The following is a 26,094-nucleotide window of genomic DNA, read 5'->3' as shown; positions in this document are numbered from 1 at the left end:
GCTGAAGTTTATTTTATTGAAAAGATAGTTATATGCTTCACTCCCTAGGGGAATCACGGAAGCAGCCACCTGGTGTACACAGTTTCCGTATGGATTGTGATGGTGAGAGTGTTCAGAATACAGAGTTTTGATTGAGAGTCTAAATCTATTCATTTGGGGCAAGTAATACAAGTCCACTGCAGGCAGGGAGTGGCTCCTTTTCTAGCTGCTGGAGGACTCTGGTGGCCGCTTATGAAATGAAGTTCCTTCATCTTCCAGCTTTGGACATCCTGAAAATGGGTCACCTGACCCAAACACTGTTTTAGAACTCAGAAGTGCTTAAATGTTTGGGGGTGTTGTGGCAGGGAGAATAATAGGATTTTTCATTCTTTTTCGCCCCTTAAACTGGAAGACTTGCTTGTCAGTGACTTCTTCATGATTAACGTGCACGTGGAAAGGGGAAATGAAGGTGTGACTTTTTCAGAGGAGATGGTGAGGCCCATGTTTACACTTTGCAACTTTTAACCAGGGACTGCGGGGACAAAAACTTATCTTGCATAAATCCTTGGTCTTCAGGAAGGGAAGAGTGTGTGCAGATTGACCATTTACTCTCCTGCTGATCTTGCTGACTAGCAGGTTTGCGTTAAGTCTGGCTGCTTCTGGCTGAAGACCAAGACATGTTGTAGCTTCCTGCTCACCGAGAGTACAGTGGAAAGGGAATTCCACTGCCGTTGTTGTCTTCAGATAATCAGGTAGTTATTTTCTGATGGCCAAGCGGGTGAGTACTCTTCTATCTATTAACATGTGAGTTTGGGGAATCATTGCAGAGTAATAGGAGTCTTCCTGGGAAGTTTTTTTTTTTTTTTAATAGCTTTGTAAAATGTACATGCCATTCATTTTAATCATTTAAGGTATACAACTCATGGCTTTTAGTATATTTACAGAGTTGTGTGTCTATTACCACAATCAATTTTATAGCATTTTCATTTTATAGCAGTTTCAGCACCCTAAAATGAAACCCCTTAGCCTTTACCCTGGAAAGTCTTATAACATTGCAGGTTGCTAAACTCAGGGTATAGTCTAAGCACAAGCTCTTTAGCTCTTCAGACCCAGCTCCTTTAGGAATCTCATCAGAGGAACAAATTTTCCATGAACGTTCATACACATGTTTGTATAAGCTCCCAGAACCTCACTGACCTAAAACCTGCTCTTAGGCTGTGGATCACTGTTGGAAAAATTACTAAGAACTGTAAACTTGGAGAATTACTTATTTTAGTTGGTCAGATATGTGCATCTAAAAAATGCAATACACAATCAAAGATACACTATGAAAATTCTATACTTAGAACAATGGATAAATTATGTTCTGTTGGTGTGAGAAAAATTGCTGCAAGTTGCAGCTTGCCTAGCGCATTTAGTGCGCATGTTCAGCTGACTTACTAGCCAGTGCCGGACGGCAGGGTGACTGAGCCCCAGCCAGGGTTCCGCCTGGTTATCGCAGCATCTTTGTCTATGAGATCTAAACAAGGCTGCCCACATTTCTTTGACATGGCTCATCAAAAACAGGTAATTTCTCTCCTCATTAATTCAGTTGAGGCTTTTTACAGTAATGGAAAGAGGGGATGAATGGAGTGTTGGTATGGCAGAATCCTGGATGCAAAAATATCCAAGAACCACTTGTAGAGATGAAAAGGGAAAGCAGTGTTCATCCAGGGCAGGGGTGTCAAACTCATTTTCACTAGGGGCCACATCAGCCTCGCGGTTGCTTTCAAAGGGCCGAATGTAATTTTAGGACTGTATAAATGTAACTACTCCTTAACTAGGGGCAAGGAGCTTGAGCTGCCGCTGGGTAGAAACAAGGTGCTGGGCCACATAAAACAAGGTGGAGGACCGGATTTGGCCCGAGGGTCTTGTGTTTGCCACCTGTGCTCTAGGACCTTCCTTTGAGCCTGCCCTTCCCCCAGGTAACAAGTGATTCCTGGGCAGGGACTCATTGCACTTTAGTCCCACACCCACGCATACGTTCACCACACACATTTTCCTGGCTTCAGAAGCAGAGGGAGATGAAGCCTGAATTGGGCCTGTTCACACTAGACCTCTGGTGTCAGGCCAGGGCTGGCCAGCTTGGAGCACCGACTGACCCACCAGAGCACAGGGGATGGCTGAGTGGCGCATCGCCATGCTCTAGGCATCTCTGCATTTGTCCCTGGAGATCTCCACATTCACTCACAGCATTGTGCTCATTTATTCCACGAGGACTTCTTGAGCCCTGGCCCTCTGACGGGCACTGTGGTCGGCTCTAGGGGACAGTGGTGAGCAGCAGGGCTGCTAAAGGTGGAGAGGGGGGTCTGTGCAAGGAGGGCTCGCCTCTGCCCCTTCCCAGTCGGAGGTGGTTAGGGCCCTGTGCGCAGCTTGTTCACACCTGCAAATGTCTTTCTCTTCGAGATTTTTTTTTTACTCTAAATCCGGCCTTTCATGTCTATGTCTTGATTGCTCTCTTGATTCAATTTCAAATTAGAACAGTCCTCAGCATATAAATAGTTAGCATTCAGTAAATATTTGTTGAATAAGTGAATTTGCTGGATAAATGCAGTTATTTGAGGTGCTTCCTATAGACTGCTACTTGCTGTCTTACCTACAAGCTGGATATTGTTTTCTTTCCTCTGAGGATCCCATTCAGCTTTGGCTGAATGTTGCAAGCATTTTACACATCTGTTTTTTTTCTTACTACCCTGTTTTCTATTTATGTCCTCCCCTCCAGCACAGGTGAAGCTGTAAATAACTTGAGGAGAGGGACAATGCCATAATGACCTCGGACAAGTTGCTTAATCTCTCCAGCCTCAGTTTCTTCATCTGTAAAATGGGGATAGTACGGGCTGCCGTGAGGATGAACTGAACTCACGTACGTGGAGCGTTCTGAATAAAGCTCAGCACATAAGTATCAGCTGTTTTCTTGTTGATCACCTTTGTATTTGCCGGAGCTCTGGCAGCTTTTTAGTCATTCAGGTATGTTGAATGGAAAAAGGAAAATTATTTACTTAAAAGTTTGCCTCACCATCAACTGTGAGTACTTTTGATAACAAACAGAAAGAAAGAAATCATTTATATCTCAAAGAGTAACCCCCGACCCTCTTCTTTCTTTTTTACCCTGAGGACACTTTTGGACATCCAGGCTCAGAGGGAGGCAGGGCAGGGTGTCCTTCTCAGCCTGCCTGGCTTCAGAGTTGGTTGTTGGTGTCACAGGCAGCAGAAGAGGCAGGCAGGCCCCTGTAGGCTCTGCCACTGACCTGGCAGATGAGCTCTCAGAGGCGAGGCCTGAAGGAAGGAGGCCCCTGGCAAGTGCCCATTTCAGCTCTTCACTTCCCAGCTTTTGGCCATTGAGGAGGAACCCCAGCATCAGGGCATACACATTTGACCTCTGGCTGCAGAGTGGAAAATAAAATAGAAAGCCCACTGCTTGTTCTTTCCCTGCCTCTTCCCCTGCCACGTGACCATGCTGACACTTGGGAAGGGGTGGGGAGTGGCTGACATCTTCAGAATGCTGCTTCCTGAGAAAGGCACTGTGTTCTCTGTAGCCCAGCTGACTTCCTTTCCCCTAAGGGGATGTGTACCCTGGGGTTGGACATAGTTTTCTCTGTGTCTGTGTCAGAAAGCCTCTAAGGTACTGGGAACGTTAGCAAGCGCTTACAAAGCGTCCCCTGTGTGCCCGGCACTGTGCTGGGTATTAAGATAGAAAGACAAATGAAACAGGGAGCTTATATTCTTGTAGAGGTAGCAGACACCTAATCCAAAGATGAAGGACTGCCAACCCGTGCCTGGGAGCAGTGAGGTCGCTGTGGGAGTGGCTCTGTCAGGAAATGCTTAAGGGCGACTTGCGTGGGACATGTTCTAAATCCCCACTCCCTAGGTTTCTCTTTAACTTACAGACTCCTTCCCTAGTAATATTGAATTGTAACCCCCCCCCCCGAAGTGATTTTAAATCTAAAAAGTACTTTATTCCGATCAGTGAATTACTAAAAATTATATTAATTTGAGGGATCTGAATTATACTGGTTTTTGCAATATTAGAGACAGTAAGAATTGTGATGACTACAACTTAAGGCACTGATAAAGAGCATCTTTAAACAGTTTGCAGAATTACCGTACTTTTAGTCCTCGCCCAAGGATATATTTATTGATTTTAGAGAGAGAGGAAGGAAGAGAGAAACATCCTCTGTGAGAGAGAAACATCTACCGGTTGCCTCCTGTACGCACCCCAACTGGAGATTCAACCTGCAACCTAGGTACATAACCTAGGTACGTGCTCTGCCTGGGAATCGAACCACAGCCTTTTTGTGCACAGGACAATGCTCCAACCAACTGAGCCACCTGGCCAGGCCCAGAGTTACCATGTTTATGATGATCCTACTTCTTGTATTTCTAACTTCTTGCTAACTCATATTTTGCCATTGGCATTCCTTGAGCCTGCCTTTAGTCACGGTCCATTATGGGTGTAAATGAAATCATATATGACAAAGAGCAGAATCAATTAAAGAGCTGTGTACTGGGCAAACCTTGATGCACCAACTAAATCCCGCATACACTCATCTGATCTCGTGACCTCCCCCCGCACCATGCTTCCTGAGTGCACGCTCAGAGGCTCCTCAGTCTACTGAGTTAAAGGGAGAAAATATTTAAATAATTATTTTATTGACAGATTTTTGTTAAAAAGTAGAACTAAAACAGAAGCCTTATAGCTTTTAACATATTAATCCTAAAACACCTTCCAGAGTCCCCTGTTGTTTATCTTGTTCTAAACTGTTACTAACTGGTCAGACACTGATTTGGGTGGCCTTTTTCTCAGTTCTCCCATCCTGGCTGGGTAGGAGCGGAGTTAATTTATTATATGCAGTGGAGGGCCTAGGGCAGCGCTGTCCAGGGAAATATCTCGTACAATGCAAACCATGTATATAATTTTAAGTTTTCTAGTAGCCACATTAAAAAAGTAAAAAGAAACAGGCAAAGTTAATTTAAATAACATCATCTACTTAACCTATATCCAAAATATCAATAGGTAGTCAGTCTAAAAATTATTAATAATAATTTGTGTTAGTCATACACAATTTTGGAAATCATATATATTTTACAGTTCCAACATATCTCAATTTGGACTAGAGCTCAATAGCTTGTGGCTACTGTCTTGGACACACAGATACAGACATTAAAAATAATACCCAGATGTATGGTTAGTAATGTCGAAAGAGATTCACGTTATATTAAGTAGAAACAAAGCAAATCACAACATTGTGTTTAATATTCTTACATTTTTATAAATATCTATGTTCGTATCTATAAATAAGTCTATAAATGTACAGTACTGTAGCCACTAGACTACGTTAACTTAATAACATTTAAAATTCACTCCCTTAGTGGCATTAGCCACGTGTGCATACTGGCTGCCATGTTGGACATCACAGCCTTAGGTCATTACTTTCTTCAGCCCCCTGAGCTAACTGAGAAAGGCTGAGCTAGAGTGAGGACCTGCTGGCCCTGCAGCCAGTGGGGCTCTAGGTCCATTGAGACCCAGAGTCTCCATAGTTTTTAACAGTAAGACACAGGAAAGAGGTTCATTTATTGTGCTGCTATTGTTAGATTTTTAAAAATATATTTATTGATTATGCTATTACAGTTGTCCCATTTCCGCCCCCCTCACTCCACTCCATCCTGCCCACCCCTTCCCTCCCACATTCCCCCCCCTATAGTTCATGTCCATGACTCATACTTATAAGTTCTTTGGCTTCTACATTTCCTACACTATTCTTACCCTCCCCCTGTCTATTTTTCACCTATCATCTATGCTACTTATTCTCTGTACCTTTCCCCGCCCTCTCCCCCTCCCACTCCCCTATTGACAACCCTCCATGTGATCTCCATCTCTATGGTTCTGTTCCTGTTCTAGTTGTTTGCCTAGTTTGCTCTTGTTTTTGTTTTAGGTGTGGTCGTTAATAACTGTGAGTTTGCTGTCATTTTTACTGTTCCTATTTTTGATCTTCTTTTTCTTAGATAAGTCCCTCTAACATTTCATATAATAAGGGCTTGGTGATGATGAACTTCTTTAACTTGACCTTATCTGAGAAGCACTTTATCTGCCCTTCCATTCTAAATGATAGCTTTGCTGGATAGAGTAATCTTGGATGTAGGTCCTTGCCTTTCATGACTCGGAATACTTCTTGCCAGCCCCTTCTTGCCTGTAAGGTCTCTTTGGAGAAATCAGCTGACAGTCTTATGGGAAGTCCTTTGTAGGTAACTGTGTCCTTTTCTTTTGCTGCTTCTAAGATTCTCTCCTTCTGTTTCATCTTGGCTAATGGAATTATGATGTGCCTTGGTGTGTTCCTCCTTGGGTCCAGCTTCTTTGGAACTCTCTGAGCTTCCTGGACTTCCTGGAAGTCTATTTCCTTTGCCAGATTAGGTTCTCCTTCATTATTTGGTCAAATAAGTTTTCAATTTTTTGTTCTTCCTCTTCTCCTTCTGGCACCCCTATGATTCGGATGTTGGAACATTAAAGATGTCCTGGAGGTTCCTAAGCCTCTCCTCATTTTTCCGAATTCTTGTTTCTTCATTCTTTTCTAGTTGGATGTTTCTTTCTTCCTTCTGGTCCACACCATTGATTTGAGTCCCAGTTTCCTTCGCATCACTATTGGTTCCCTGTACATTTTCCTTTGTTTCTCTTAGCATAGGCTTCATTTTTTCATCTAGTTTTCAAACAAATTCAACCAATTCTGTGAGCGTCTTGATAACCAGCGTTTTGAACTGTGCATCCGATAGGTTGGCTATCTCTTCCTCGCTTAGTTGTATTTTTTCTGGAGCTTTGAAGTGTTCTGTCATTTGGGCCATTTTTTTTTTTGTCTTGGCACATCTGTTACTTAAAGGGGCGGAGCCTTAGGTGTTCACCGGGGCGGGGTAACTCTGGTCTCTGCGCTCTGACGCTGTACGTGGGGGAGGGGCCAAGAGGGAGCAATGGCACCCGTTCTACTCTCCACCGGACTCCAAACTTTCACTCTGCTACCCACAATCAAACTGGGCCCCTCTGGTGCTGGTTCCCGAGTGGGTGGGCTTGTGCACGCCCCAGGCCCCTGTGGGTCCCTCCAACGACCTCTCCCGTGAGGCTGGGAGTCTCTCCTGCTGCCGCCCCAACCCCCATGGGCGTTTTCAATCAGAGGTTTGAGGCTTTATTTTCCCGCGCTGGAGCCCTGGGTTGCGTGGTCTGCTTTGCTCCCTGCCATTTGTCCGGTTTATCTGTGCTCGAATGTGGGGCCACGGGGTACTACCCACTGCTCTGCCTGCCCGGCTCTCCGCCATTCTGAGTCTGGCCCTCTCAACCTATCTGCGCGAATGTGGGGCCGCAGGGTCTGCCAGTGGTCAGACTGCCTGACCCATTCGTCCCACACTCTGCCAGTCTCGGTCCTGCCACGGCCCACGCGAGTCCTCTTTGCCCCGGCTGCCCGTCTCCGCCCCTCCTACCGGTCTGGATGAATGTTTATTTTTTATTTTCTTGGTGTCGGACTTCCTTGCCGTTCGATTTTCTGTCAGTTCTGGTTGTGCGAGGAGGCACGGGGTGTCTACCTACGCCGCCATCTTGGTTCTCCGCTATTGTTAGATTTTAACAGGAGCATAGTGTGGACAGAAAACAACCTACTCAAAGACCTTGTTCCATTTTGGTACAACTGAAATCAACTACCATTCAAATTGCTGAGTACTCCGTAAAGGTGATGCCTGCTTTAGGCATGCTCATGTGAAAATGCTCCTTTCTGCTTCTTCAGAACCTGCCTAGTGTTCATCGTGGGGCTTATTTAACATGGTGAAGAGAAAATCGTCTTCTTGCCTGTACATGGTTGCTATGCTGTGCCCAGGTTACATTCAACCCAGACGTGTAGACAGCAGATTGTGTGCATGTAGCAGGAGGTGGGGTACAAAGTGCAGGGATGTTACGGTCAGGAGGCTGTGGGCCAGGCGGTGTTCTGGGAACTCTGCAGCTAGTTACAGAGTCCAGCAGAAGTAACGTCAGTTTGAGTGTGGTGGGAGGGTGTGTGATTGTCTTGCACGAGATGGACAGTCACTTGGACATTTCACCTAAAATGCTGTATGGTATGCTTGAGTGTGATATTGTTATGTTATAGAATTACATGCTTATGATTTTGAAATAAAAAAAGGGTGTTATTTGTGCCAGACCCTGCACATTAACTCACATTATCCCCTGCCTGGGTTCTTGTCTGCACTCTGCCCCTCACTCTCTCCAGCTTCTTCCTGACTTGATGGCCTGTTCTGCCGGTTCAGCTGACCTCAGTTCATCAAAATGAGAGGGTATGTGATGTGAAGACATTATGCCCAACACTGTAGAACATGGGAACTGCTGTGCCCAGGGTCACACAGGCCTGTAGTGAAGTCCATCCTTATCACTTAGCCGATTGCACTTTTTTTGTTGTTGTTGTTAATCCTCGCCCAAGGATATGTTTATTGATTTTAGAGAGAGAGGAAGGGAATAGGAGAGAGAGAAACATTGATGTGAGAGAAACATTGATCAGCTGCCACCACAATGCGCCTCAACTGGGGATCAAACCTGAAACCTAGGCATGTACCCTGACGGGAAATCGAACCAAAACATTTTGGTGACCAGCACTGACGCTCCAATCAACTGAGCCACCTTTTCAAGTTTGAAACTATGAGTTGAAGTCAAGCAAGGGAAACCCCTTTGGCGCTGTACCACCCGTGCATCAGGGTGGCGCACCCTTGTAACACCAAATGTTGTACCGCCCCTGAAGCAAGTGGAAGGGTTAATTTATTTGACTTTCATTTTTTGGTTTCCCACTCTCCCCAGCTCGGTGAAAGTGCTGATGAGTCGTAAAATGACCAAAAGGTCCTTTGTCAAAGGAAAAAAGATGATAGTTTACATTTACCATTGACAATGTACTGTACTCTTATCCAAGCTCAGATCATTGCAATGCTTATCTTATCACTCAGGATCCCTTATGTTAAAGCAGCATGTTTTCAATTACTTGTGTAGCAAACCAAAGAACTTTTTAAAAAATAGTTTTTCCTGATTCGAAAAGTAACTGTGCTCTTAACAATAAAAATAAAGAAAAACCTCTACTCATTCTATAATGAATATATATGACTTCAGAAGTAATAAAACATATTACTTTAAAAGAAAAAAAAGAAAAGTAATATATGTCCTTTGAGGATATCCTGAAAAATATAGAAAAAATAGCTAAGAGAATTTAAACCACGCATAATTTTACCTCCGGGGACAATTGCTGTTGCCATTTGGTGTAGTCCCTTCTTCCTGTCACAGTTATCACAGAATTTTTTTACCCTTTTTTCAAATTTAACATTATAGCATACACCTCTACCCATGTAATAAAAATTACTTTAATAATCGATCCTTTCATTTATTTTTTAAAAATTTTTTTATTTATTTATTTTTAGAGAGAGGGGAAGGGAGAAAGAGAAGGAGAGAAAGATTGATTGTTTGCCTCTTGCACACCCCTCACTGGGGACCAGGCCCACCCAGGCATGTGCCCTGACCAGAAATTGAATCTGTGACCTTTCAGTTAATAGGACAATGTCCAACCCACGGAGCCACACCAGTCAGGGCTAATACATCCGTTTAAAGTCTTGCATATTCTTCCACTAAATGGATAAACCATAAATAACTTATCCTTTCTCTTATTGTTGATATCCTGGTTATTTTAGGGGCAGGCTTTTTAATTAGCCCCCTTTGAAAGTGGTGTAGAAGCTGGGACAATAGATGCTGGAGTAACGGTACTCCCTGTTAGGAAGCAGAGACTGATAAAATTGTTTCCCACGTTCAAAGAGAATGGCTGCTTTTTGTTATTTCTTTGGTGTTCTTCATAGTCCTGCTGCTGTCTCTTGTGCTTGCTGATTAATGCCCTGATATAGTCTCCAGCAGACACCTTGTATTTGCTGTTTTCTTAGCAGAAAAGTTATAAAGCTGGGTTTTGTGCCAGATGCTCTAAATATATGGTCTAATTTAGCATTCACCACAACCCTGTCGGAAAGGTGTGATTTTGCAGGTGAATAAACTGAGGCTCAGAGATGTTTGGTTACAAAAACTAGTAAGTGGCAGTTGGGCTTAAAATCAGGTCTCTTTATGTTTTGTTTTGTTTTTTTTAAGATTTTACTTATTTAATTTTAGAGAGAGGGGAAGGGAGGGAGAAAGAGCGGGAGAGGAACATCAATGTGTGGTTGCCTCTCACATGCCCCCAACTAGGGACCTGGCCCACAGCCCAGGCATGTGCCCTGAACGGGAATCGAACTGGTGACCCTTTAGTTCACAGGCCAGCATTCAATCCAAAAATCAGGACTCTTTAAATGGAAAGCTGGTGCCCTTTGCCCCTGGGGACTTGTGCAGATGGTATGGGAGAGGGGTGCACGTTGTGAGTGATCCTCACACAGTGACCAGCCCCTCCTTCAGGCCCCAGAAGGACTCCTGGTGGCCTGTTGTCTTTGGGGCAGTGGCAAGTGGAGGTAGGTAGAGAAATGGCCACCTGGGAAGGAGCACTTCAGTTCTAGCAGGTACTGGGGTTGGTGCCAGCTGAGGGCATGAGGGGTGGTGTGTTGGCCACCTTAGCTCCCAGAGCCCATGTAAAAATCCTAATTTCCAACCAGATTGCCGTTTGTGTGTTTAACTGTCTTTCCTAGCCAGTGAATGTGTGGTGGGCGGGTCTCTGAGATTATGTTCACTGCGTCTGTTTCTACACTATTAGGGTGTTGACCCAAGGGATGTGAGGATTAATAAATGAAGGTTATATTTCATTTGTAATTACTATTTAATTACCTCAAGATTTTTTAGGGTATTTTTTTTATTGTTTTCATGTAAGACAGAATACTGGGTTCCCATCTTACAAATTATATAGTTTGCTTTGGCACTATTTAAGGGTCATTGTACTGCAGAATGCTACAGGAGCTGCTCTTGGAAACAGCGGTCCTCAAATCCCGCCGCTGCGGACTGGTTTGGTCCCTGGCCTCTTAGGAACCAGGCCTCACAGCAGGAGGTGAGCGAAGCTTAGCATTACTGCCGGAGCTCCGCCTCCAGTCTCCTCCCCCTTCCCCCCACCCCACCCGGTCAGTGGAAAAATTGTCTTCCACGAAACCGGTCCCTGGTGCCAAAAAGGTTGGGGACCGCTGCTTTAAAATGCTGTAACCAGCCATGGCGGGTGTGGCTCAGTTGGTTGAGCATCCTCCTGAACCCGAGGGGTTGTGGTTTGATTCCCTGTCAGGGCACTTGCCTGGGTTGTGGGTTCATCCCCTGCCCCCACGCTGGCGAGTTTCCCTGGTTGGAGCACATATGGGAGGCAACCCATTGATGCTTCTCTCTCGCATTGATGTTTCTCTCTCTCCCTTCCTCTCTCCTTTCCTTTCTCTCTGAAGGCAATGAAAACATGTCCTCAGGTGAGGACATAAATAAATTTTACTTATTACATAAATGAATGAAATAAAGTAAAATAAAATGCTGTATCCCTTCTGTAATCATGTCTGAGGTCAGAAGAATTTCTGAGCACTGCCTTGCAGTATTTCTTCTAGCTGGAACATTGGCTGTTTTGCAGTCGTGTGGAGACTAGCTCCCTGGCAGGGCAGGAGCCTGTCCCACAGAGAAGAGAGTTAACTTCAAAAGGCGGGGAGAGGGTAGAAGCCTGAGCCATAGAGGACAGGGCCCTGCGCCGCCCTGCAGAGATCAAAGCCTGCTCGTGCTGTGTTCCTTGTTCCTTCTGTGAACACAGTAGAAACTGAAGAATTTGTTTTGCATAAAGTTAAAGCACACGGTTCTATGATTCCATCAGTTAGACTTTAAATGAAATTTATTTCAGTTGAAAAGGAGATACACTTGGCTTCCCTCACTGGCTACAATATAGGCCAAGGTAATGGTGATTCTTTAGGTGCTTTTAAAACCCTTAATGTTTTCATTGGTTTGGGGGGAGGTTTTACACATTATTGGACTGCACAGCAATTAAAATAAAACAAAGGTACATTTCAGCACTGAAAATCTGCAGATGAGACAATGATAAATAATAAATATTTAGCAGAACAAGGAGTAATTATTAATTCTAAATGAGATTTTAAGGACCATAAGCCACCAGGCAGGTCGCCAGTGAGCAGAGCGCAAGTCCTGCGACTCAGAATTTCCTCCAAAATCTTGCTGTCCTTCAGGGTGATGCTGCCCACTGCCTGTGAGCTCAGCTGTTGTGCTGCGCGGTGCTGTGGGTGTGGATACTGACTTTAGTCTGAGGGCTTGGGAGATCACATGGAGATTTTCTAGAGAGTGCTGTCGGACTTACCTGGATAGAGGTGCACATGGAAAAGAGCAGTGTGCTTCCTCTTTGCCAAAGGGGCAAGCCATCGATCAACAAATACTCGTCAATGAATGTCTGTCATGCTTCTGCTCTTGAGCTGGCCTTGTGCTGGTTGCTATTTGGAATACAAAGAAATGTGTGATTCCAGCCCACGAAGGACTTAATCCAGTTGGAGATAGATCCTCCAACAGAGACAGACATGGGGCAGAAATAGTAGTAACATGATTAGAAGGCTGAACTAGGTTTTTCATAGGGAGAAAGAACAGCAAAGCAAGGAGAGTAAGAGGTTGTTAAATACAAACAGTAACAGGAGGGTTTGAGTAGGAAGAAAGGGTTAGGACAGTTTGGTCAGGTGGTAGAAGAACATGGACTCTAGGCACAGGAGTCTGGGTTTTATCCTGGGCCAGTGGGATCGCTGGAAGGTTCCTGAGCAGGGCAGTAGCGTGTGTTGGATGTTCAGCCAGGTCACGTGTGCTCAGCGTTCTTTGCAGGGATTCTTTTGGAGGAGGAAGCAGGTTTGGGAATGAACTCAGAGGACTGGTGCAGTTAGTGAGTAGATGGACCTGCCCTTGTTGCCCAGATCCACCACTCTCTAGTCCAGGCATCTGTCCTCTCACGTACCATTTCCCCAGCTGTGAATGACAGTAATGGTTCCTCCATCCTCACCTCGAAGGGCCATTGGCAGATCGTGTGAGTGGTGTCTGTGGAAGCAGCGGCTACAGGCCCAGTGTGGGGGATCCCTTGAGGGCTTGGGGTAGACACCTAGTGTGCCCAAGAAGACAGGAGGGCGGAGTCCCCATGAAGAGGCAGGGAGGTATGGGGGTAGAAGAGACTGAGGTTTGGTGGCTGTGTGGCTAATTTGTTTTCTTCCTCTCATGAGAAGGTTTTTATTTCTGTAGTGTGAAGCTGCTTCCTATTTAAGAGGTTTTAGAATCATGGTTCTTACCCCTGGCAGCGCTGTTAGCATCACCTGGGAAGTTTTAAGACCTACTAATGCCTGTGCCTCAGCCCAGACAAGTTAAATCAGAATGTCAGGACAGTAGGGTCTAAGTAGGTATCTTTGTAGAAAGTTCTCTAGGTGATTCCAGGATGTAGCGGAGCTGGGACCCTCTGCTTTAGAGGTAGAGATGTGGGAGCACTGAAGGTTACCTAGAAAATACCTCTGAAGAGCTGCCCCGTCTTTCTGTACTTTGAGTCTCAGAGTAAATCTGATCTTCGTGCCAAAAGTGCGGAGAGAATTATGCGGGTTAGGCTGGTTTAAAGGTTTGCTTAAGTTTTGGCTTTAGCTCTTTTAACACATTCCTTTCAAAGTGGTCTGTGTTCGTAGCCTTACTAAAGAAAGTAATTTGAAGCCAGACAGATTCAAAATAAATTCTTGTTTTTCCTAAAATCTCACCAATCTGAGGCATCTTTGGACACCAGCCCACTGTGCAGTGAGATCTTAAATATCTTTTGGGAAACTCAGGAGACACAAAATGCCAGTGACGATGTGTCCTGGAGAATGGCCTGTGTTCATCGGTGGGGTGGCAGTGACACCCTAGCTGCACAACTCAGGTGAAGAGTCCATAGGTTAGGGGTGGACCACCCAAGTTCCACAACCTAGTGAGGACCCTCATTCCTCATGGCTGCAGAAGGGCTCCCCCAGGGCACTGGGGGTTGCCAGCCACGACCGGGCAGGCTGTAAGGTCTTAGAGTCAGTGACTTGGGCTCTAGTCCTCAGTCAGCTGCTTGCTAGCTGTGTGACCTTGGAGAGCTCACTTCATCTCGCTGAGCTGAGATCACCTACCCTCTAGGCAGCTGTGAGAATTGAATGAGAAGTATTGAGTAAAATAGCTTAGCAAAATTCCTGGCACAAAATCCAAGCTCATTTTCCATTAATTCTTTCACTTATGTAAGAAATCACATGGTCTTGGCAGCTTTCCAGTTTGAAGAACTTCAGCACCAGACCACACCGTCTTGCCAAAATGCCCACATGCTAGGGCTTGACAAGCAGCAACCCTGCCCCTCCAAGATAAGGGGTGTGGTGTCCCGAGGAGGAGCAGGAAGAAGGCCTTTTGGGGAAGTGGTGACAGATGGCACAGTGTGGGGGCAGGCATAGACCTGTGTGACTTAGGGTTGCCCTTCAGGGCTCTCAGCCCGCAGGGCCTCGTGGTTTATACATACGCAGGTCCTGCTCCACATCAGAGAGGGTGGCAAGGTTGGGAATGAGTTGCTGGAGGATTCCGGGCTGCTGACTGCAGCTCAGGAGGTGGAGCTGACTGCCAGTGTGGGGTTTCTGCCCCTCGACAGGGCACTCTCTCCTGTGTGTTAACTGGAGCTGCAGCCCAGTGTTCAGCACTAAACAGCCATACTGTTTTTTAGTTTGCAGCATTGGAGATTTGAGGTGGAAGTGCTTTTTTTTTTTTTTTTTTTTTTTTTTGGTCAGGCTGGATGGTGGTGTCAAGCAACCAAAAATAATTCAAATTTTTTATAGTTAGGGAACAACTTGCTCCATTGGAGTTGAATAAAAATATTTCTGAACATCCTCTTATCTCATTTCCCATTGTCTTTCTGTGTTTGTAACCACATGGTGGATGATGCAGAGTGGGGGCTGCGGGGATACATGGGAGCCTCATTCTTAATGTGTCTTTGAAGGCAAAACACAGTGGGTGGTGCTTTGAGGCTGCTGGTCACTGAGGGCACCTTCTAAGTCAGGGGCGTCAAACTCATTTTCACCGGGGGCCACTTCAGCCTCATGGTTTTCTTCAAAGGGCTGAAATAATTTTAGGACTGTGTAAATGTAACTACTCCTTAACTGTTAAGGAGTTGAAATTACATTCGGCCCTTTGAAGGCACCCCCGAGGCTGATGCGGCCCCTGGTGAACATGAGTTTACATGGACGTGCTCTACGTGGACGTGCATATGTTACAAATGCGTTTGTGTGTGGAGTGCCAGCAGGTTGCGGCCAGGGGTAGATTATGACACAGGAGTGACGTCCGCCAGCACTTCGCGCCCTGAGCCTCCATGGACTGGGATGACCTGTGTACCCAATGCACCCGAACCTGGGTTTCCCAGCCTCTGCTCTATTGATGTTTGTGGCCGGATGGCTCTTTGCTGTGGGGGCTGTCCTGTGCTTTGTAGGTATTAGAAGTGTTTCTGGCCTCTATTAGATGCCAGTAGCACCCCCGCCCCTTCGCTGTGACAATCAAAGAAGTCTCCAGAGGCTGCCAGTTGTCCTCTGGGGGAAGGATCACGCTTTTTAGAGGACACTGCCTAAACATAGAGTGTCTTGGCAGAAGCATTAGTTAATGTGTCGTTTGGGGATATTACAGTCTTATATCAGCACCCAGCCCTATCTTGTAGCTACATCTTCCCTTTGCCAAAGGCTTTTCCAAAACATTACCGTGTGCCGGTTTATAGCCAAGTCAAAAAGAAAAATCTAAACTAGGAGTCTCCACAGGGAAGGAATGGAGTCAGACTATTCCTTTCTTATTCAGAGTTTAATCCTCAGCATGAACTAAGCACAGGGATTCGAACATAATAGGTGCTTAGCAGATGTTTGCAATTGGCAGTAACATCTTTGTAAAACACATGTCCAAACTTTAAACTCTTAAAAAGTATATAAAGCAAGTCAGCAGGTGTTTACTTAGCATCTACCGAGTGTCTAACATTGAGCTGGAATTTAAAAAATTAATATTCTTCTGGTAAATCATAGTGAGGAAATGGATACTTCAAGTGATTTTTGAGAATTAACATTTCCCCCCACTTTAGACTTCAAAACACTTGTCTATGTGCAGTTGCTTGGAATTACTCCATTATGTGTGCTAATTTCAGCTCCACTGTTAGAATATAAAAACCCAGAAAATTTGCCAGTAATACAATTCTGAGAGAATTTCAAAGCTAAAGGACTGATCCAAAAATATAAGAATGTCAGATGTTTTTAGCATTTGGCTTTACTACTCAGAAATAATTACATTAGCATATTGCTTAAGATATTTGCCCCATTACACAAATCAGTTTTGAAATACTTACTTTATAACCCCACAGGAAACCAGCTAAGCCTGGTGCCAGGCTTACTCACTTCACTCATAATTGAGTGGATACTGTTGAATATTCCGGAGGAGGCAGAAATTCTTGCTTATATGGACTTTATCATCCTTTGCTAAATCAACAGAATGAAATGACTGTGTAATAAAATCTATTTTTAAATCCAATTACCAGGTTAACAATGCTTGCTTGGCTTTATTTTCTAAATAACCTATTTAAATTAGAATTAATTTAGTTGAAAGGATTTGTTGAGTACTGTGTTGATAAGCATTTATTAAATAGTGACTATGAATAGTGGCTAAATCATACCATCTAATGATAGTGAAACAGTTCCGAGCATTTGAGGAGAAAATGTTAATATACTTTATACGGTTTAATTTATACCTCTGTTGGCAGTGAAACGACACCAGCTGTTAGACCAGTGGCGTCAGGCCGGACCTGGTTCAGCAGCCTCAGTACTTGAGTTCTAGCTAAGAAAGAATTCAGAGCCAAGATTCAAACTATGAGCGAGTTTACTTAGAAAGTCAGAGGTAGAAGAAATGGCTCAGGAAACAAGTCACAGAGGCAAAAGAAGGGTCCTTGATGCTTAGAGTCCTTGTCTTCAGGGTATTTATCTGGAGGTCTCAGGGGAGGTTCCCAGCAGACTATTTATCAACTTTCCAGGTGTGTCCTTTCAGGGTTGTGGTCTCCACTGATTGGTCAGCACCGGGGCAGGGGTCATTAGTCAACGCAGCTGGCCCTGATGTCAGCCGTTGGCACTGCTTGTCTGGTCTGCTGCTTTTCTGGGCCTAGAGCTGAAACACAGCTGAGGCCTGGATGTATTTGATGGGGGTCAGAACCTCAGTGTCCAAGGGGCTTAATGCTTAAGGGCTGTTCTCTGGCCCCCTCGTTCCGTCCTGCTCTAAGAGGGTCTAACCCACATGACTAGCAACATGCCAGGGGCGGAAAGGTCACAGGAGGGTCGGGACCACAGGACCAGCAATATGAAAGGTCAGGGGGTCTAAACCAACACTAGGGAAGGAAAGGTTACCCTGGGGACGAGGTCCTTATTTCCCAGTTTTGCCCATTGCTAGGCACCTGGGGCTTTTTGCCCTGGTGACCTGTACCTGGCCCGTCATCCTTGCTCTGCTCATGTCTGTCTAACTGCCTACCACACCTTCATTGTAACCTGCTTACTTAGTTAAGAATTACCTGGGGTGCCCTGTCTGGGTGGCTCAATTGGTTGGAGCATCATCCTGTGCACCAGAAGGTTGCCGGTTCAATTCCCAGTCAGGGCACATACCTGGGTTGCTGGTTCAGTCCCCAGGCGGGGCATGTATGGGAGGCAACTGATTGATGTTTCTCACATAGATGCTTCTCTCTCCCCTCCTTTCTCTCTAAAATCAATAAAAACCATCCTTAGGTAAGGATTAAAAAAAGAAGAAGAATTACCTGGGGAGGCTATTAAAACTTGTAACTCCTAGGTTTTTATCCTAGAGATTCTGATGATGCAAGTCTGATAATGCAGGGCCTGCAAATGTGTATTTTTAACACCTCTCTCTGGGGAACAGGGAGATTTTAATGATCAGGCAGGTTTGGGGGCTCACAGGATATACTGTATTTTTTCGGACTATAAGACACATGGGACCATAAGACGCACCTACGTTTTAGAGGAGGAAAATGGGAAAAAACCCTACTCCACTGCCACCCACCCCCCCAGTGAGCCAGGTAAGCCACATTCGGACTATAAGACGCACCCCCATTTTCCTCCCAAATTTTTGTGGGGGAGAGCGTCTTATAGTCCAAAAAAATACGGTAGTTTCCTTGCGGAAGGTTGTCACTGAATATCTTTTCCTCCTTTTTACTTGGTTTCTTTATCATGGCCTTATCTAGCTGACTGTGCACATAAAATGCAAAATTTGAACACTGACAGTCACGGATCTTTTAGTCTTCTCACTGCTGCCACGTGTATCCACTGCCCAATTTCTTTCAATGGTAAGCAATATCTTATAAAACTATCGTGCAGTATCACAACCAGGTCGTTTGTGATATTGTACTATATCACAGAGCGTTTCCATTGTCAGGGAAGAAACACTTCCCTGTACCCTGCAAAGTACTTTTGGCTAGCCTAACAATCCAATTGACGTGAGACAGGTTAGCAGGAGAAAAGCAAATTGAAGTTTATTAGCACATACACTTCCTGGAATACCAGGAAGGCTGAGCAACTCACCGAAATGGCAGAAGCCATCACCTTAAATATCACCTTCAACTAAAGACAGAAGGTGTTGAAGGTGGCAGGAGATTGTGGGAAGTTACAGGGAAAGCTCAGTGCACGAGGGTAAGGTTGTTATGCACACTGAAGCCTTTCCTTCTCCACCGATAGCGAAGGCTGGCTGTGTGGGGGGAAACACCCGTACAAACGGAGATTTCCCTTACAGATGTGAATATGCTTCACAAAGGGTAACTTCTCCTTATTCAGAGCTTCTCCCTTGGCTGCTGGTTTCTTAAAACTAACCAGCCTAAAATAATCAATATCCCCAAAGAGGCATATTTTAGGGTGGCAAACTCTGCTCCCCTTCACCATCAGTCCAAGCATCCCTCATGTTTTAGCCCCGTCAGTCTGCCCTAACAGTGCCGTAAACCGGGTGGCTTATACACAACAGAAAGTTATTTCTTACGGTCTGGGTGCTGGGAGTCCAAGATCAAGGTTCCAGCACAATCAACTTGTAGTGAGGGTCCTTTTTCTGGTTCATAGCTGGCACCTTCTCAGAGTTTCCTCACAGGGTGGAAGGGGCAGGGGATCCCCTGGAGCCCCTTTAATGTGGTGCTGATCCCATTGTGAGGATTTCACCCTTGTGACCTAAGTACCTTCCAAAGGCCCCACCTCCTAATACCGTCATATTTGGCAATTGGTATTTCAACATATAAATTTTGGGGGACATAAATATTCAAACCATAGCACCTCATTTTGCCATTCTGTTACTGGAATGAAGGGGTCCATTTGCCTGTGTACATCAAAGCCCAATAAGATACAAGCAGGAGTTTGCAGCAAAGAAAGCAATGGTTTATTTTTAGGAAGTGGCCCACACCCCGAGTCACAGGTGAGCTCATGCTCAAAGACCTGGCTCCCCATGGCTTCCAGGGGGTGGGTTATACAGGGGAAAATCGTTAGTCATGGTGACCAAGGGAGTTAGGGTCAGGGTCAGGGTCATGGTGTCCACTGATTGGTGGGTGCTAGGGTAGGGGTCAGGGCATCATTGATCAGTGCATCTGGCCCTTCATCTGGGCCCGGAACTGGAACACAATTGAGGCCTAGATGTTACATCTAGTTTGACTGACACTCTGTCTCTGGGGTCAACAGCCATATGACTTTGTTCTTGAGATTATTTGATGCTGACCAGAACCTCATTGTCCTGAGGGCTTCATGATTAAGGGAGTGGACACACTTGGGAGAAGGAGGGGGGTAAGTCAGGGTGCGGGCTGAGGCCAGCCTAAATCAAGAGGAAAGTAAGGAGAAAATGTCGTATTAAAGAAAAGTTTCTTTGTGGTCATACTTCTATAGCCACACCCATTTCCCTCCCACATGTACTCTAGTACCTCACAGCCTTCACTCTTGGCAACCACTAATCTGTTCTTATCTATAATTTTGTCATTTCATGAATGTTATATAAATGGAATCATATACAGATGCTTCTCAACTTATGATGGGGTTTCATCCCAATAAACTTATCCTAAGTTGGAAATATCGTTAGTTGAAAATGCATCTAACACACCTAACCTAACAAACAACACAGCTTAGCCTAGCCTTCCTTAAAGGTGCTCGGAACACAGTATCCAGTACCTCTGGCCACACAGTACACTGCGGAGCACCCGTTACTTACCCTGGTAATCCTGGGGCTGACTGGGGGCTCGCCGCCGCCAGCCAGCATCGTGGTAGAGTATCACACTGCGTATCGTTAGCTTGGGGAAAGATACAAATTTAAAGTTTGAAGTAGGGTTTCTACTGAATGTTTATCGCTTTCACACCATTGTAAAGTTGAAAGAAAAATAATAAATTGGAGACGTGTGTAGTTTATTATCTTTTGACATTCGCTTTTTCACTCAGCATAATTCTCTGGAGACTTGTCAAGATGTTGCATGTATTAATAATTTATTCCTTTTTGTTGCTGTGTAGTATTCCATGCTATGGATGTAGCAAAGCTTAACTATTTAGCTGTTAAAGAACATCTGGTTTGTTTCTACTTTTGGGCTCTTACAATAAGGCTGCTATGAACATTTGTGTACAAGTTGTTGTATGAGCACAAGTTTTCATTTCTCTGGGATAAACGCCCGGGGGTGCAATTGCTGAGTTGTGTGTTTAATTTTTTAGGAAACAGCCAAACTGTTTGAGAATGGTGGCACTATTTCACATCTCTACAGACCGTGTGTGAACGGTTTCCCTGTGTCCTAGCCAGCATTTGGTGTTCCCATATTTTTTGTTTCAGCACTTCTGATAGATGTATAGTGGTACCTTATTGTGGTCTTAATTTGCATTTGCTTGATGACTAGTAATACTTAACATCTTTTCGTGTGCTTCTTTGCCATCCGTTTGTCCTCTCGAAAAGAATGTGTATTCTGTTATTGGATGGAGTGTTCTAAAATGCTCTGTAAATCTGTCAGTTGATGGTATTGTTGAGTTCCTCTATATTTTTACTGTTTTTTTTTGTTGTTGTTGTTTAGTTGTTCTTTTAACTGCTGAGAGATGGGTGTTGAAGTTTCCAGCTGTAATCATGGATTTTGGTCAATTTCTTCTTTCAGTTCTATTAGTTTTTGCTCACGTATTGTGCATCTCTGGTGTTTGGTGCGTACACACTAACGATTGCTATGTTTCGCTGGTAGATTATCCTTTTATCTTTATGTAATGTCCTTCTCTCTAGTAATTTTCTTTGTTCTGAAGTCTATCTGATTTTTCCATTTATTTTGATCTTCTGATTTGGGTGTTTTATAATTAAGGCTCTTTAACCCCTCTTTTTTTCTTTTTTAGGAATATATCATTCGGGTGCAAAGAGGAATTTCTGTAGAAAACAGTTGGCAGGTAAGCATTTTTTTCACTAGACAAGTATATTAAATTTTTAAACAAAATTCTGATTTGTGGCATCTAAAAATCTAGAAAAATGAGAACATGCATAAATATAAATTGTGTTTCTTTTAGATCTACAAATCTTTAGCTTTAACATGTACATTATAAGAGGTTTTCTATTCCCAGTTTGCTACCAGTGAGATTGTCTAGGACTTTGTTCTCTAACTACACCCAGAGTAAGTAGGATTGGCAAATTACTTATTTTGTTCCTAGTAATTCAAACCTCCTCCCCCGCAACAATGGTTTGTGTGGGGGAAGTTAGAGTTGAGTCTACCAGGTAGAAAGGTGAGACAGTGCCCTGGACATTATAGAGCTTGGACACTGCTCTTATGGACTTCCAAGTTCATTCATGGGCAATTCTAGTGCTGGTTTCCTCATAGACTTAGATGGGGCTCTGCTTTCCTCAGCGGTGGCCTCAGAGAGAAAAAACCTCCTGCATAGATCTACAGGTCCTTCCAGTGGACTTGCAGAGGGTGGCCAAATTCTATATAGGGGCCATTTCTGTCCTGTTTTAGTAATTACAATTACTAAATTATAATTCCTCCTCTCTCATATTATCTTGTCCTTCACAGCCCAGTTTGAGCCTTACTTTTGGTAAAGAACACAATTCACCTGAGTCAATTCCAAGACCTAATTGGCTTTATGAAGCTATTTATGAACCAGAAGCATCTCATCTAGCAGCTAGAGAGGTGCTCCATTGGGTTGTGCAAAAAGGAAGGTTTTTATAGGCAGAAAGAGGGTGGGACTAAGAAGTTAAAAGCATGAATTATTTCAGGCAAGGACAGCTTTCTTTAGGAGAAGGCTGGGTTTTATCCAGCAGATTACCACACTATTGTTGATCAAGCAGTTCCAGACTGATTGGTTTAAAATTCCATTCCTGGGAGAGGCTAAAATTGCAATTAGGATTTTGGTTTGGTGACCTGTCCTAGCAAAAGTGACTCAATTTTGGCCTATTTCTTTCTTTCACTCTCTTTCTCTTTTTTAAGATTTTTATTTGTTTATTTTTAGAGAGAGGGGAAAGGAGGGAGAAAGAAAGGGAGAGAAACATCAATCAGTTGCCTCTGGCATGCCCCCAGATGGGGACCTGGCAACCCAGGCGTGTGCCCTGACTGGACATAGAACTGGTGACCTTTTGGTTCTCAGGCTGGCACTCTGCCCACTGAGCCACACCAGCCAGGGCTTTTTCTTTTCTTAAGCAGTCTTTGACCACAGTGGCCCATATTTGTTTTTTCCTTTGCCTGATATTTCAACCTATATTCTGTTTGAATAATTATAATATTTAACATCTATTGAGCATTTATTGCCGGGCACTGGCTTAAGCACATTAATTTATTTCCCCCTTAAAGAGCACTTCTATGTGGTACTATTGGCCCCATTTTACATTCAAGAGGTAAGTAACTGGTCCAAGGTTACACTCAAATCAGTGAGAGAACAGGGTTGGAATTCGTGTATTTTCCGTGATTAGCCACTGTGCTGTATTTGCTCCCCTGCACTCAGCAGGGGTAGCCTTATATTTAACTTTGGGTGTATATTTGACAAGCAGGGATAACTGAAGTATCCTTCCAGAAAAATCAACCCGATGCAGTTTTCTAGATTCGTTAGCAGCCCAGGAGATAAGTAACAGAAATGAAGACTCTTGGGCCCCACCCTAGAGCTACTGAGTTAGATTCTCTGTGGTGGGGTCCTGGATGATCTCCAGGTAATTCTTTCATGTTAACGTTTGAGAATCATCAGTAATGGTTGAAGTCAAACTATTCAAAAGCAAAATAATTTCCTTGCCCAGACCCTGAAGAGGTGGTAGAATTTGGCAATGGCCTAGTCAATGGCATCAACATAAGTAAGGAAGAATGTATCGACAATGGGAGGTAGACTGTCTGCCACAAGGGGAACCAGGAATCGGGGAGAAGGGTTGGCTCTCTGCCTGCAGGTGTGAACCGGTCTCTGGGGTGATGGGGTCTCGGCTGGGGGAAGTTTTATCCAGTCAAGGATGAAATGGCCTCAAAACTGTCCACCTCCTTTTTCTTTGATTTCATGTTCAGTAAATCATGTTTGGTAAATCATTAAGTCCTCTTTCCAGGTGCCTGGTTAATAAGAAAGATATTTAAATGACGATTTACATGGAAAATAAATAATACATCATTATTCTCTCTTACCTGTTGGCATCTTGCGAGTTTGGCTGGCATTAGCCGGTTTCCCATGGCCCGGCCAGCTCCGGCACACTCCTGGGTCTGTTCTCTGGGCCTGTCAAGTTAAGCAAGTTAAGGACTAAGCGTAAGACTTACTATCCTTGGCGCAGAGGCCTCGGCTCTAGAATGCCAGTAAGTATTAAATAAGGAAATGAAAACAGATGGTCTTTGCTGAATTAAAATACCACTGTCTTATCTCTTATAGGTTGTTAGGAGGTACAGTGACTTTGATTTGCTGAACAACAGCTTGCAGGTAAATATTTTAAAACACTAATGGCACATTACTTGCTTGGGGTGTCTTAGAAACCAGTTGGAAATGGCAATAATGAGAACAAGAAATTAACAACTTTTCCTGGCAAAGGAAACAGATGATGTGTGGCTCTCAAAATAAACCTTTGGGAACAAATGTGCTCTGTGATAGTGACCCTGAGACTGTGTACCTTTGTGCCATGCTGCGTCTTTCCCGCAGTCTTGAGATGCGTGTTCTCTTTTCCCAGGTTAGCGGTGAGGAAATGGAGTGCTGGGGTTGGTCACTGAGACGGAGCTGGAACTGGCTGCGTGGTCGGCATTGTAGATCAGGGTTCAGCACTAACTAGAGACTTTTTTGGTCTAACTTTTCCCCTTAAATACATATTTCTAAATCCATTTAAGTGTTCCTAATTGGAGTCCATAATGGAAAGAGGGATGAGCTGCAAAGTCTCTCTGTGGAAACACAGCCAGTGCTGGTAACGATTGAAGGGTCCTGGAGGGGCTTTAGTGCTCTAGGAAATACTGGCAGTGCCACCCGTGTCTTGTCTTGGCAGGTTGGTCGAGTGCTCTGGGTTACCGAACACCGCTGGGCCTGTGTCGCAGCTCAGATTTGACTGGTTACACAAAACCCTTAATCCCTGAGCCGGAGCACTTGGCTTCTTACCAGCTCAGCAAGGAGGGGAAGGATGGCTCCCTTCACTGGTGAGCTAGCCATTGTCACTTAGTCTGAGTGACCTCTGATCCCATCCAAAGAGGACAGGAAGACTGCTGGCTGGGAAGGATTCCTTTTCACCAAGAGGCCATGTCTTATTGATCAGACTTTGAAAAAGAACATTTGTAGAGCCCACACTTTAAATTATGTACAGCACTGCTCAAAGCAGGATTGTCTAATTTCACGTACAGTAGAGTCGTCCCGAGTATCTGCGAACCTTTATGTAATTGCCATATGACCATGCATTTGACACATGTTGTCTTTTGAAAGTTTAATTTTAATATGACCAGTTTAAGTCTCTAGATGGAACATTGGCAGAGACTGAATTCTCATAGATGGGTTTAGTTAGTTTCATATATGGAGTTTCATAACATATTCTTTACTCTAAGACAAAAGTTGGCCTGGGATGACCTTGCAGATAAGGCACAAATGTGCACTTCATTCCAGCTGTGGGTATTCCCCACAGATCCCTGCAGACCTGCCACATGACATGTCCACAGTGGAGCAAGCGTTGGAGAGTTAGCATTAAACTTACTATGAGTTTTTACCTTTATGCATAAGTGAACCTTTGCCCAGTTTTAAAGAAGGTTGGAGTCATCTTTGTACAATGTTATTCAGCCAGGGCTGAGTAAGAATTGTGGGAGAAATATTTCTCAAAATTAAATTGCCTATGCTCAGCCCCTAAGAATGACGGTGGGGAGGAGGGTTTTATCTCCTGTTTGTTCTTTGTTCTTGCTTTGGGGATGTAAGGTTGGATCTCTGTGACTAATTATGGACTTTTTAATATAATAGAATTTTACTTTTTGCTTCAGTGTAATTTTCCCTTTTAAAATGGGTACTTTCAATGTGCATCTTATTTCAAATGCAAATATTCATGTGTATTGATGTTGGCTTGTGCTGGGCAGGATATGGCCAGACATCATTTCAAGTGGGAGGTTTTTCTGGATCCAAGTAAACAAACAGAATAAAGTACATACAGCTTTTTGGCAACAAAATATTGCAAAATATCTTCTATAAAACAGGCCCAAAATATTCTAAAACCACAGAATAAAACTGTGACGATGATTTTCAGTGTCAGATTACCCTTCTTGACAGATAATGAGTTCCTGATGAAGAAAGAGAAATATAATACATGTATGCAGACTTGTCTTGAGTTCAATAGGAAAAATGCCTGAGTGAAAAACAAAGCAGGATGTAAAATTATACATGCAATATAATATAATTACATGAAATGTTTAGAAAGAAAGATTGGGAGACATATGCCATAACGTTAACAGTGGCGAACCCAGGTGGTAGGATTATGAGTTATGTGTTTTTCTGATTCTTTTTTTTTTTAAAGATTTTATTTATTTTATTTTTTAGAGAGGGGAAGGGAAGGAGAGAGGGAGAGAAACATTAATGTGTGGTTGCCTCTCGCACACCCGCTACTGGGGACCTGGCCTGTGACCCAGGCATGTGCCCAGACTGGGAATCCAACCTGCAACCCTTTGGTTCAAA

General features: G+C 44.1%; 1 protein-coding gene across 2 annotated transcripts in view; it reads left to right on the top strand.

Annotated features, from left to right (window-relative positions):
• Window positions 1-26,094, top strand: part of PXK (PX domain containing serine/threonine kinase like) — a 72,276-nt gene that overhangs the window by 4,840 nt on the left and 41,342 nt on the right. For both annotated transcript variants that reach the window (XM_024556566.4, XM_024556565.4), the window contains exons 2-3: window positions 21,355-21,405; window positions 23,842-23,889. In XM_024556566.4, the coding sequence (XP_024412334.1) occupies window positions 21,355-21,405; window positions 23,842-23,889 (99 nt within the window). The remainder of the gene's footprint in view (window positions 1-21,354; window positions 21,406-23,841; window positions 23,890-26,094) is intronic.

Source organism: Desmodus rotundus, chromosome 8 (assembly GCF_022682495.2).
Source record: "Desmodus rotundus isolate HL8 chromosome 8, HLdesRot8A.1, whole genome shotgun sequence".
Taxonomy (NCBI): Eukaryota; Metazoa; Chordata; class Mammalia; order Chiroptera; family Phyllostomidae; genus Desmodus; species Desmodus rotundus.
The sequence above is the reverse complement of the archived record's forward strand: the minus strand, read 5'-3'. Positions and strand labels throughout refer to the sequence as shown.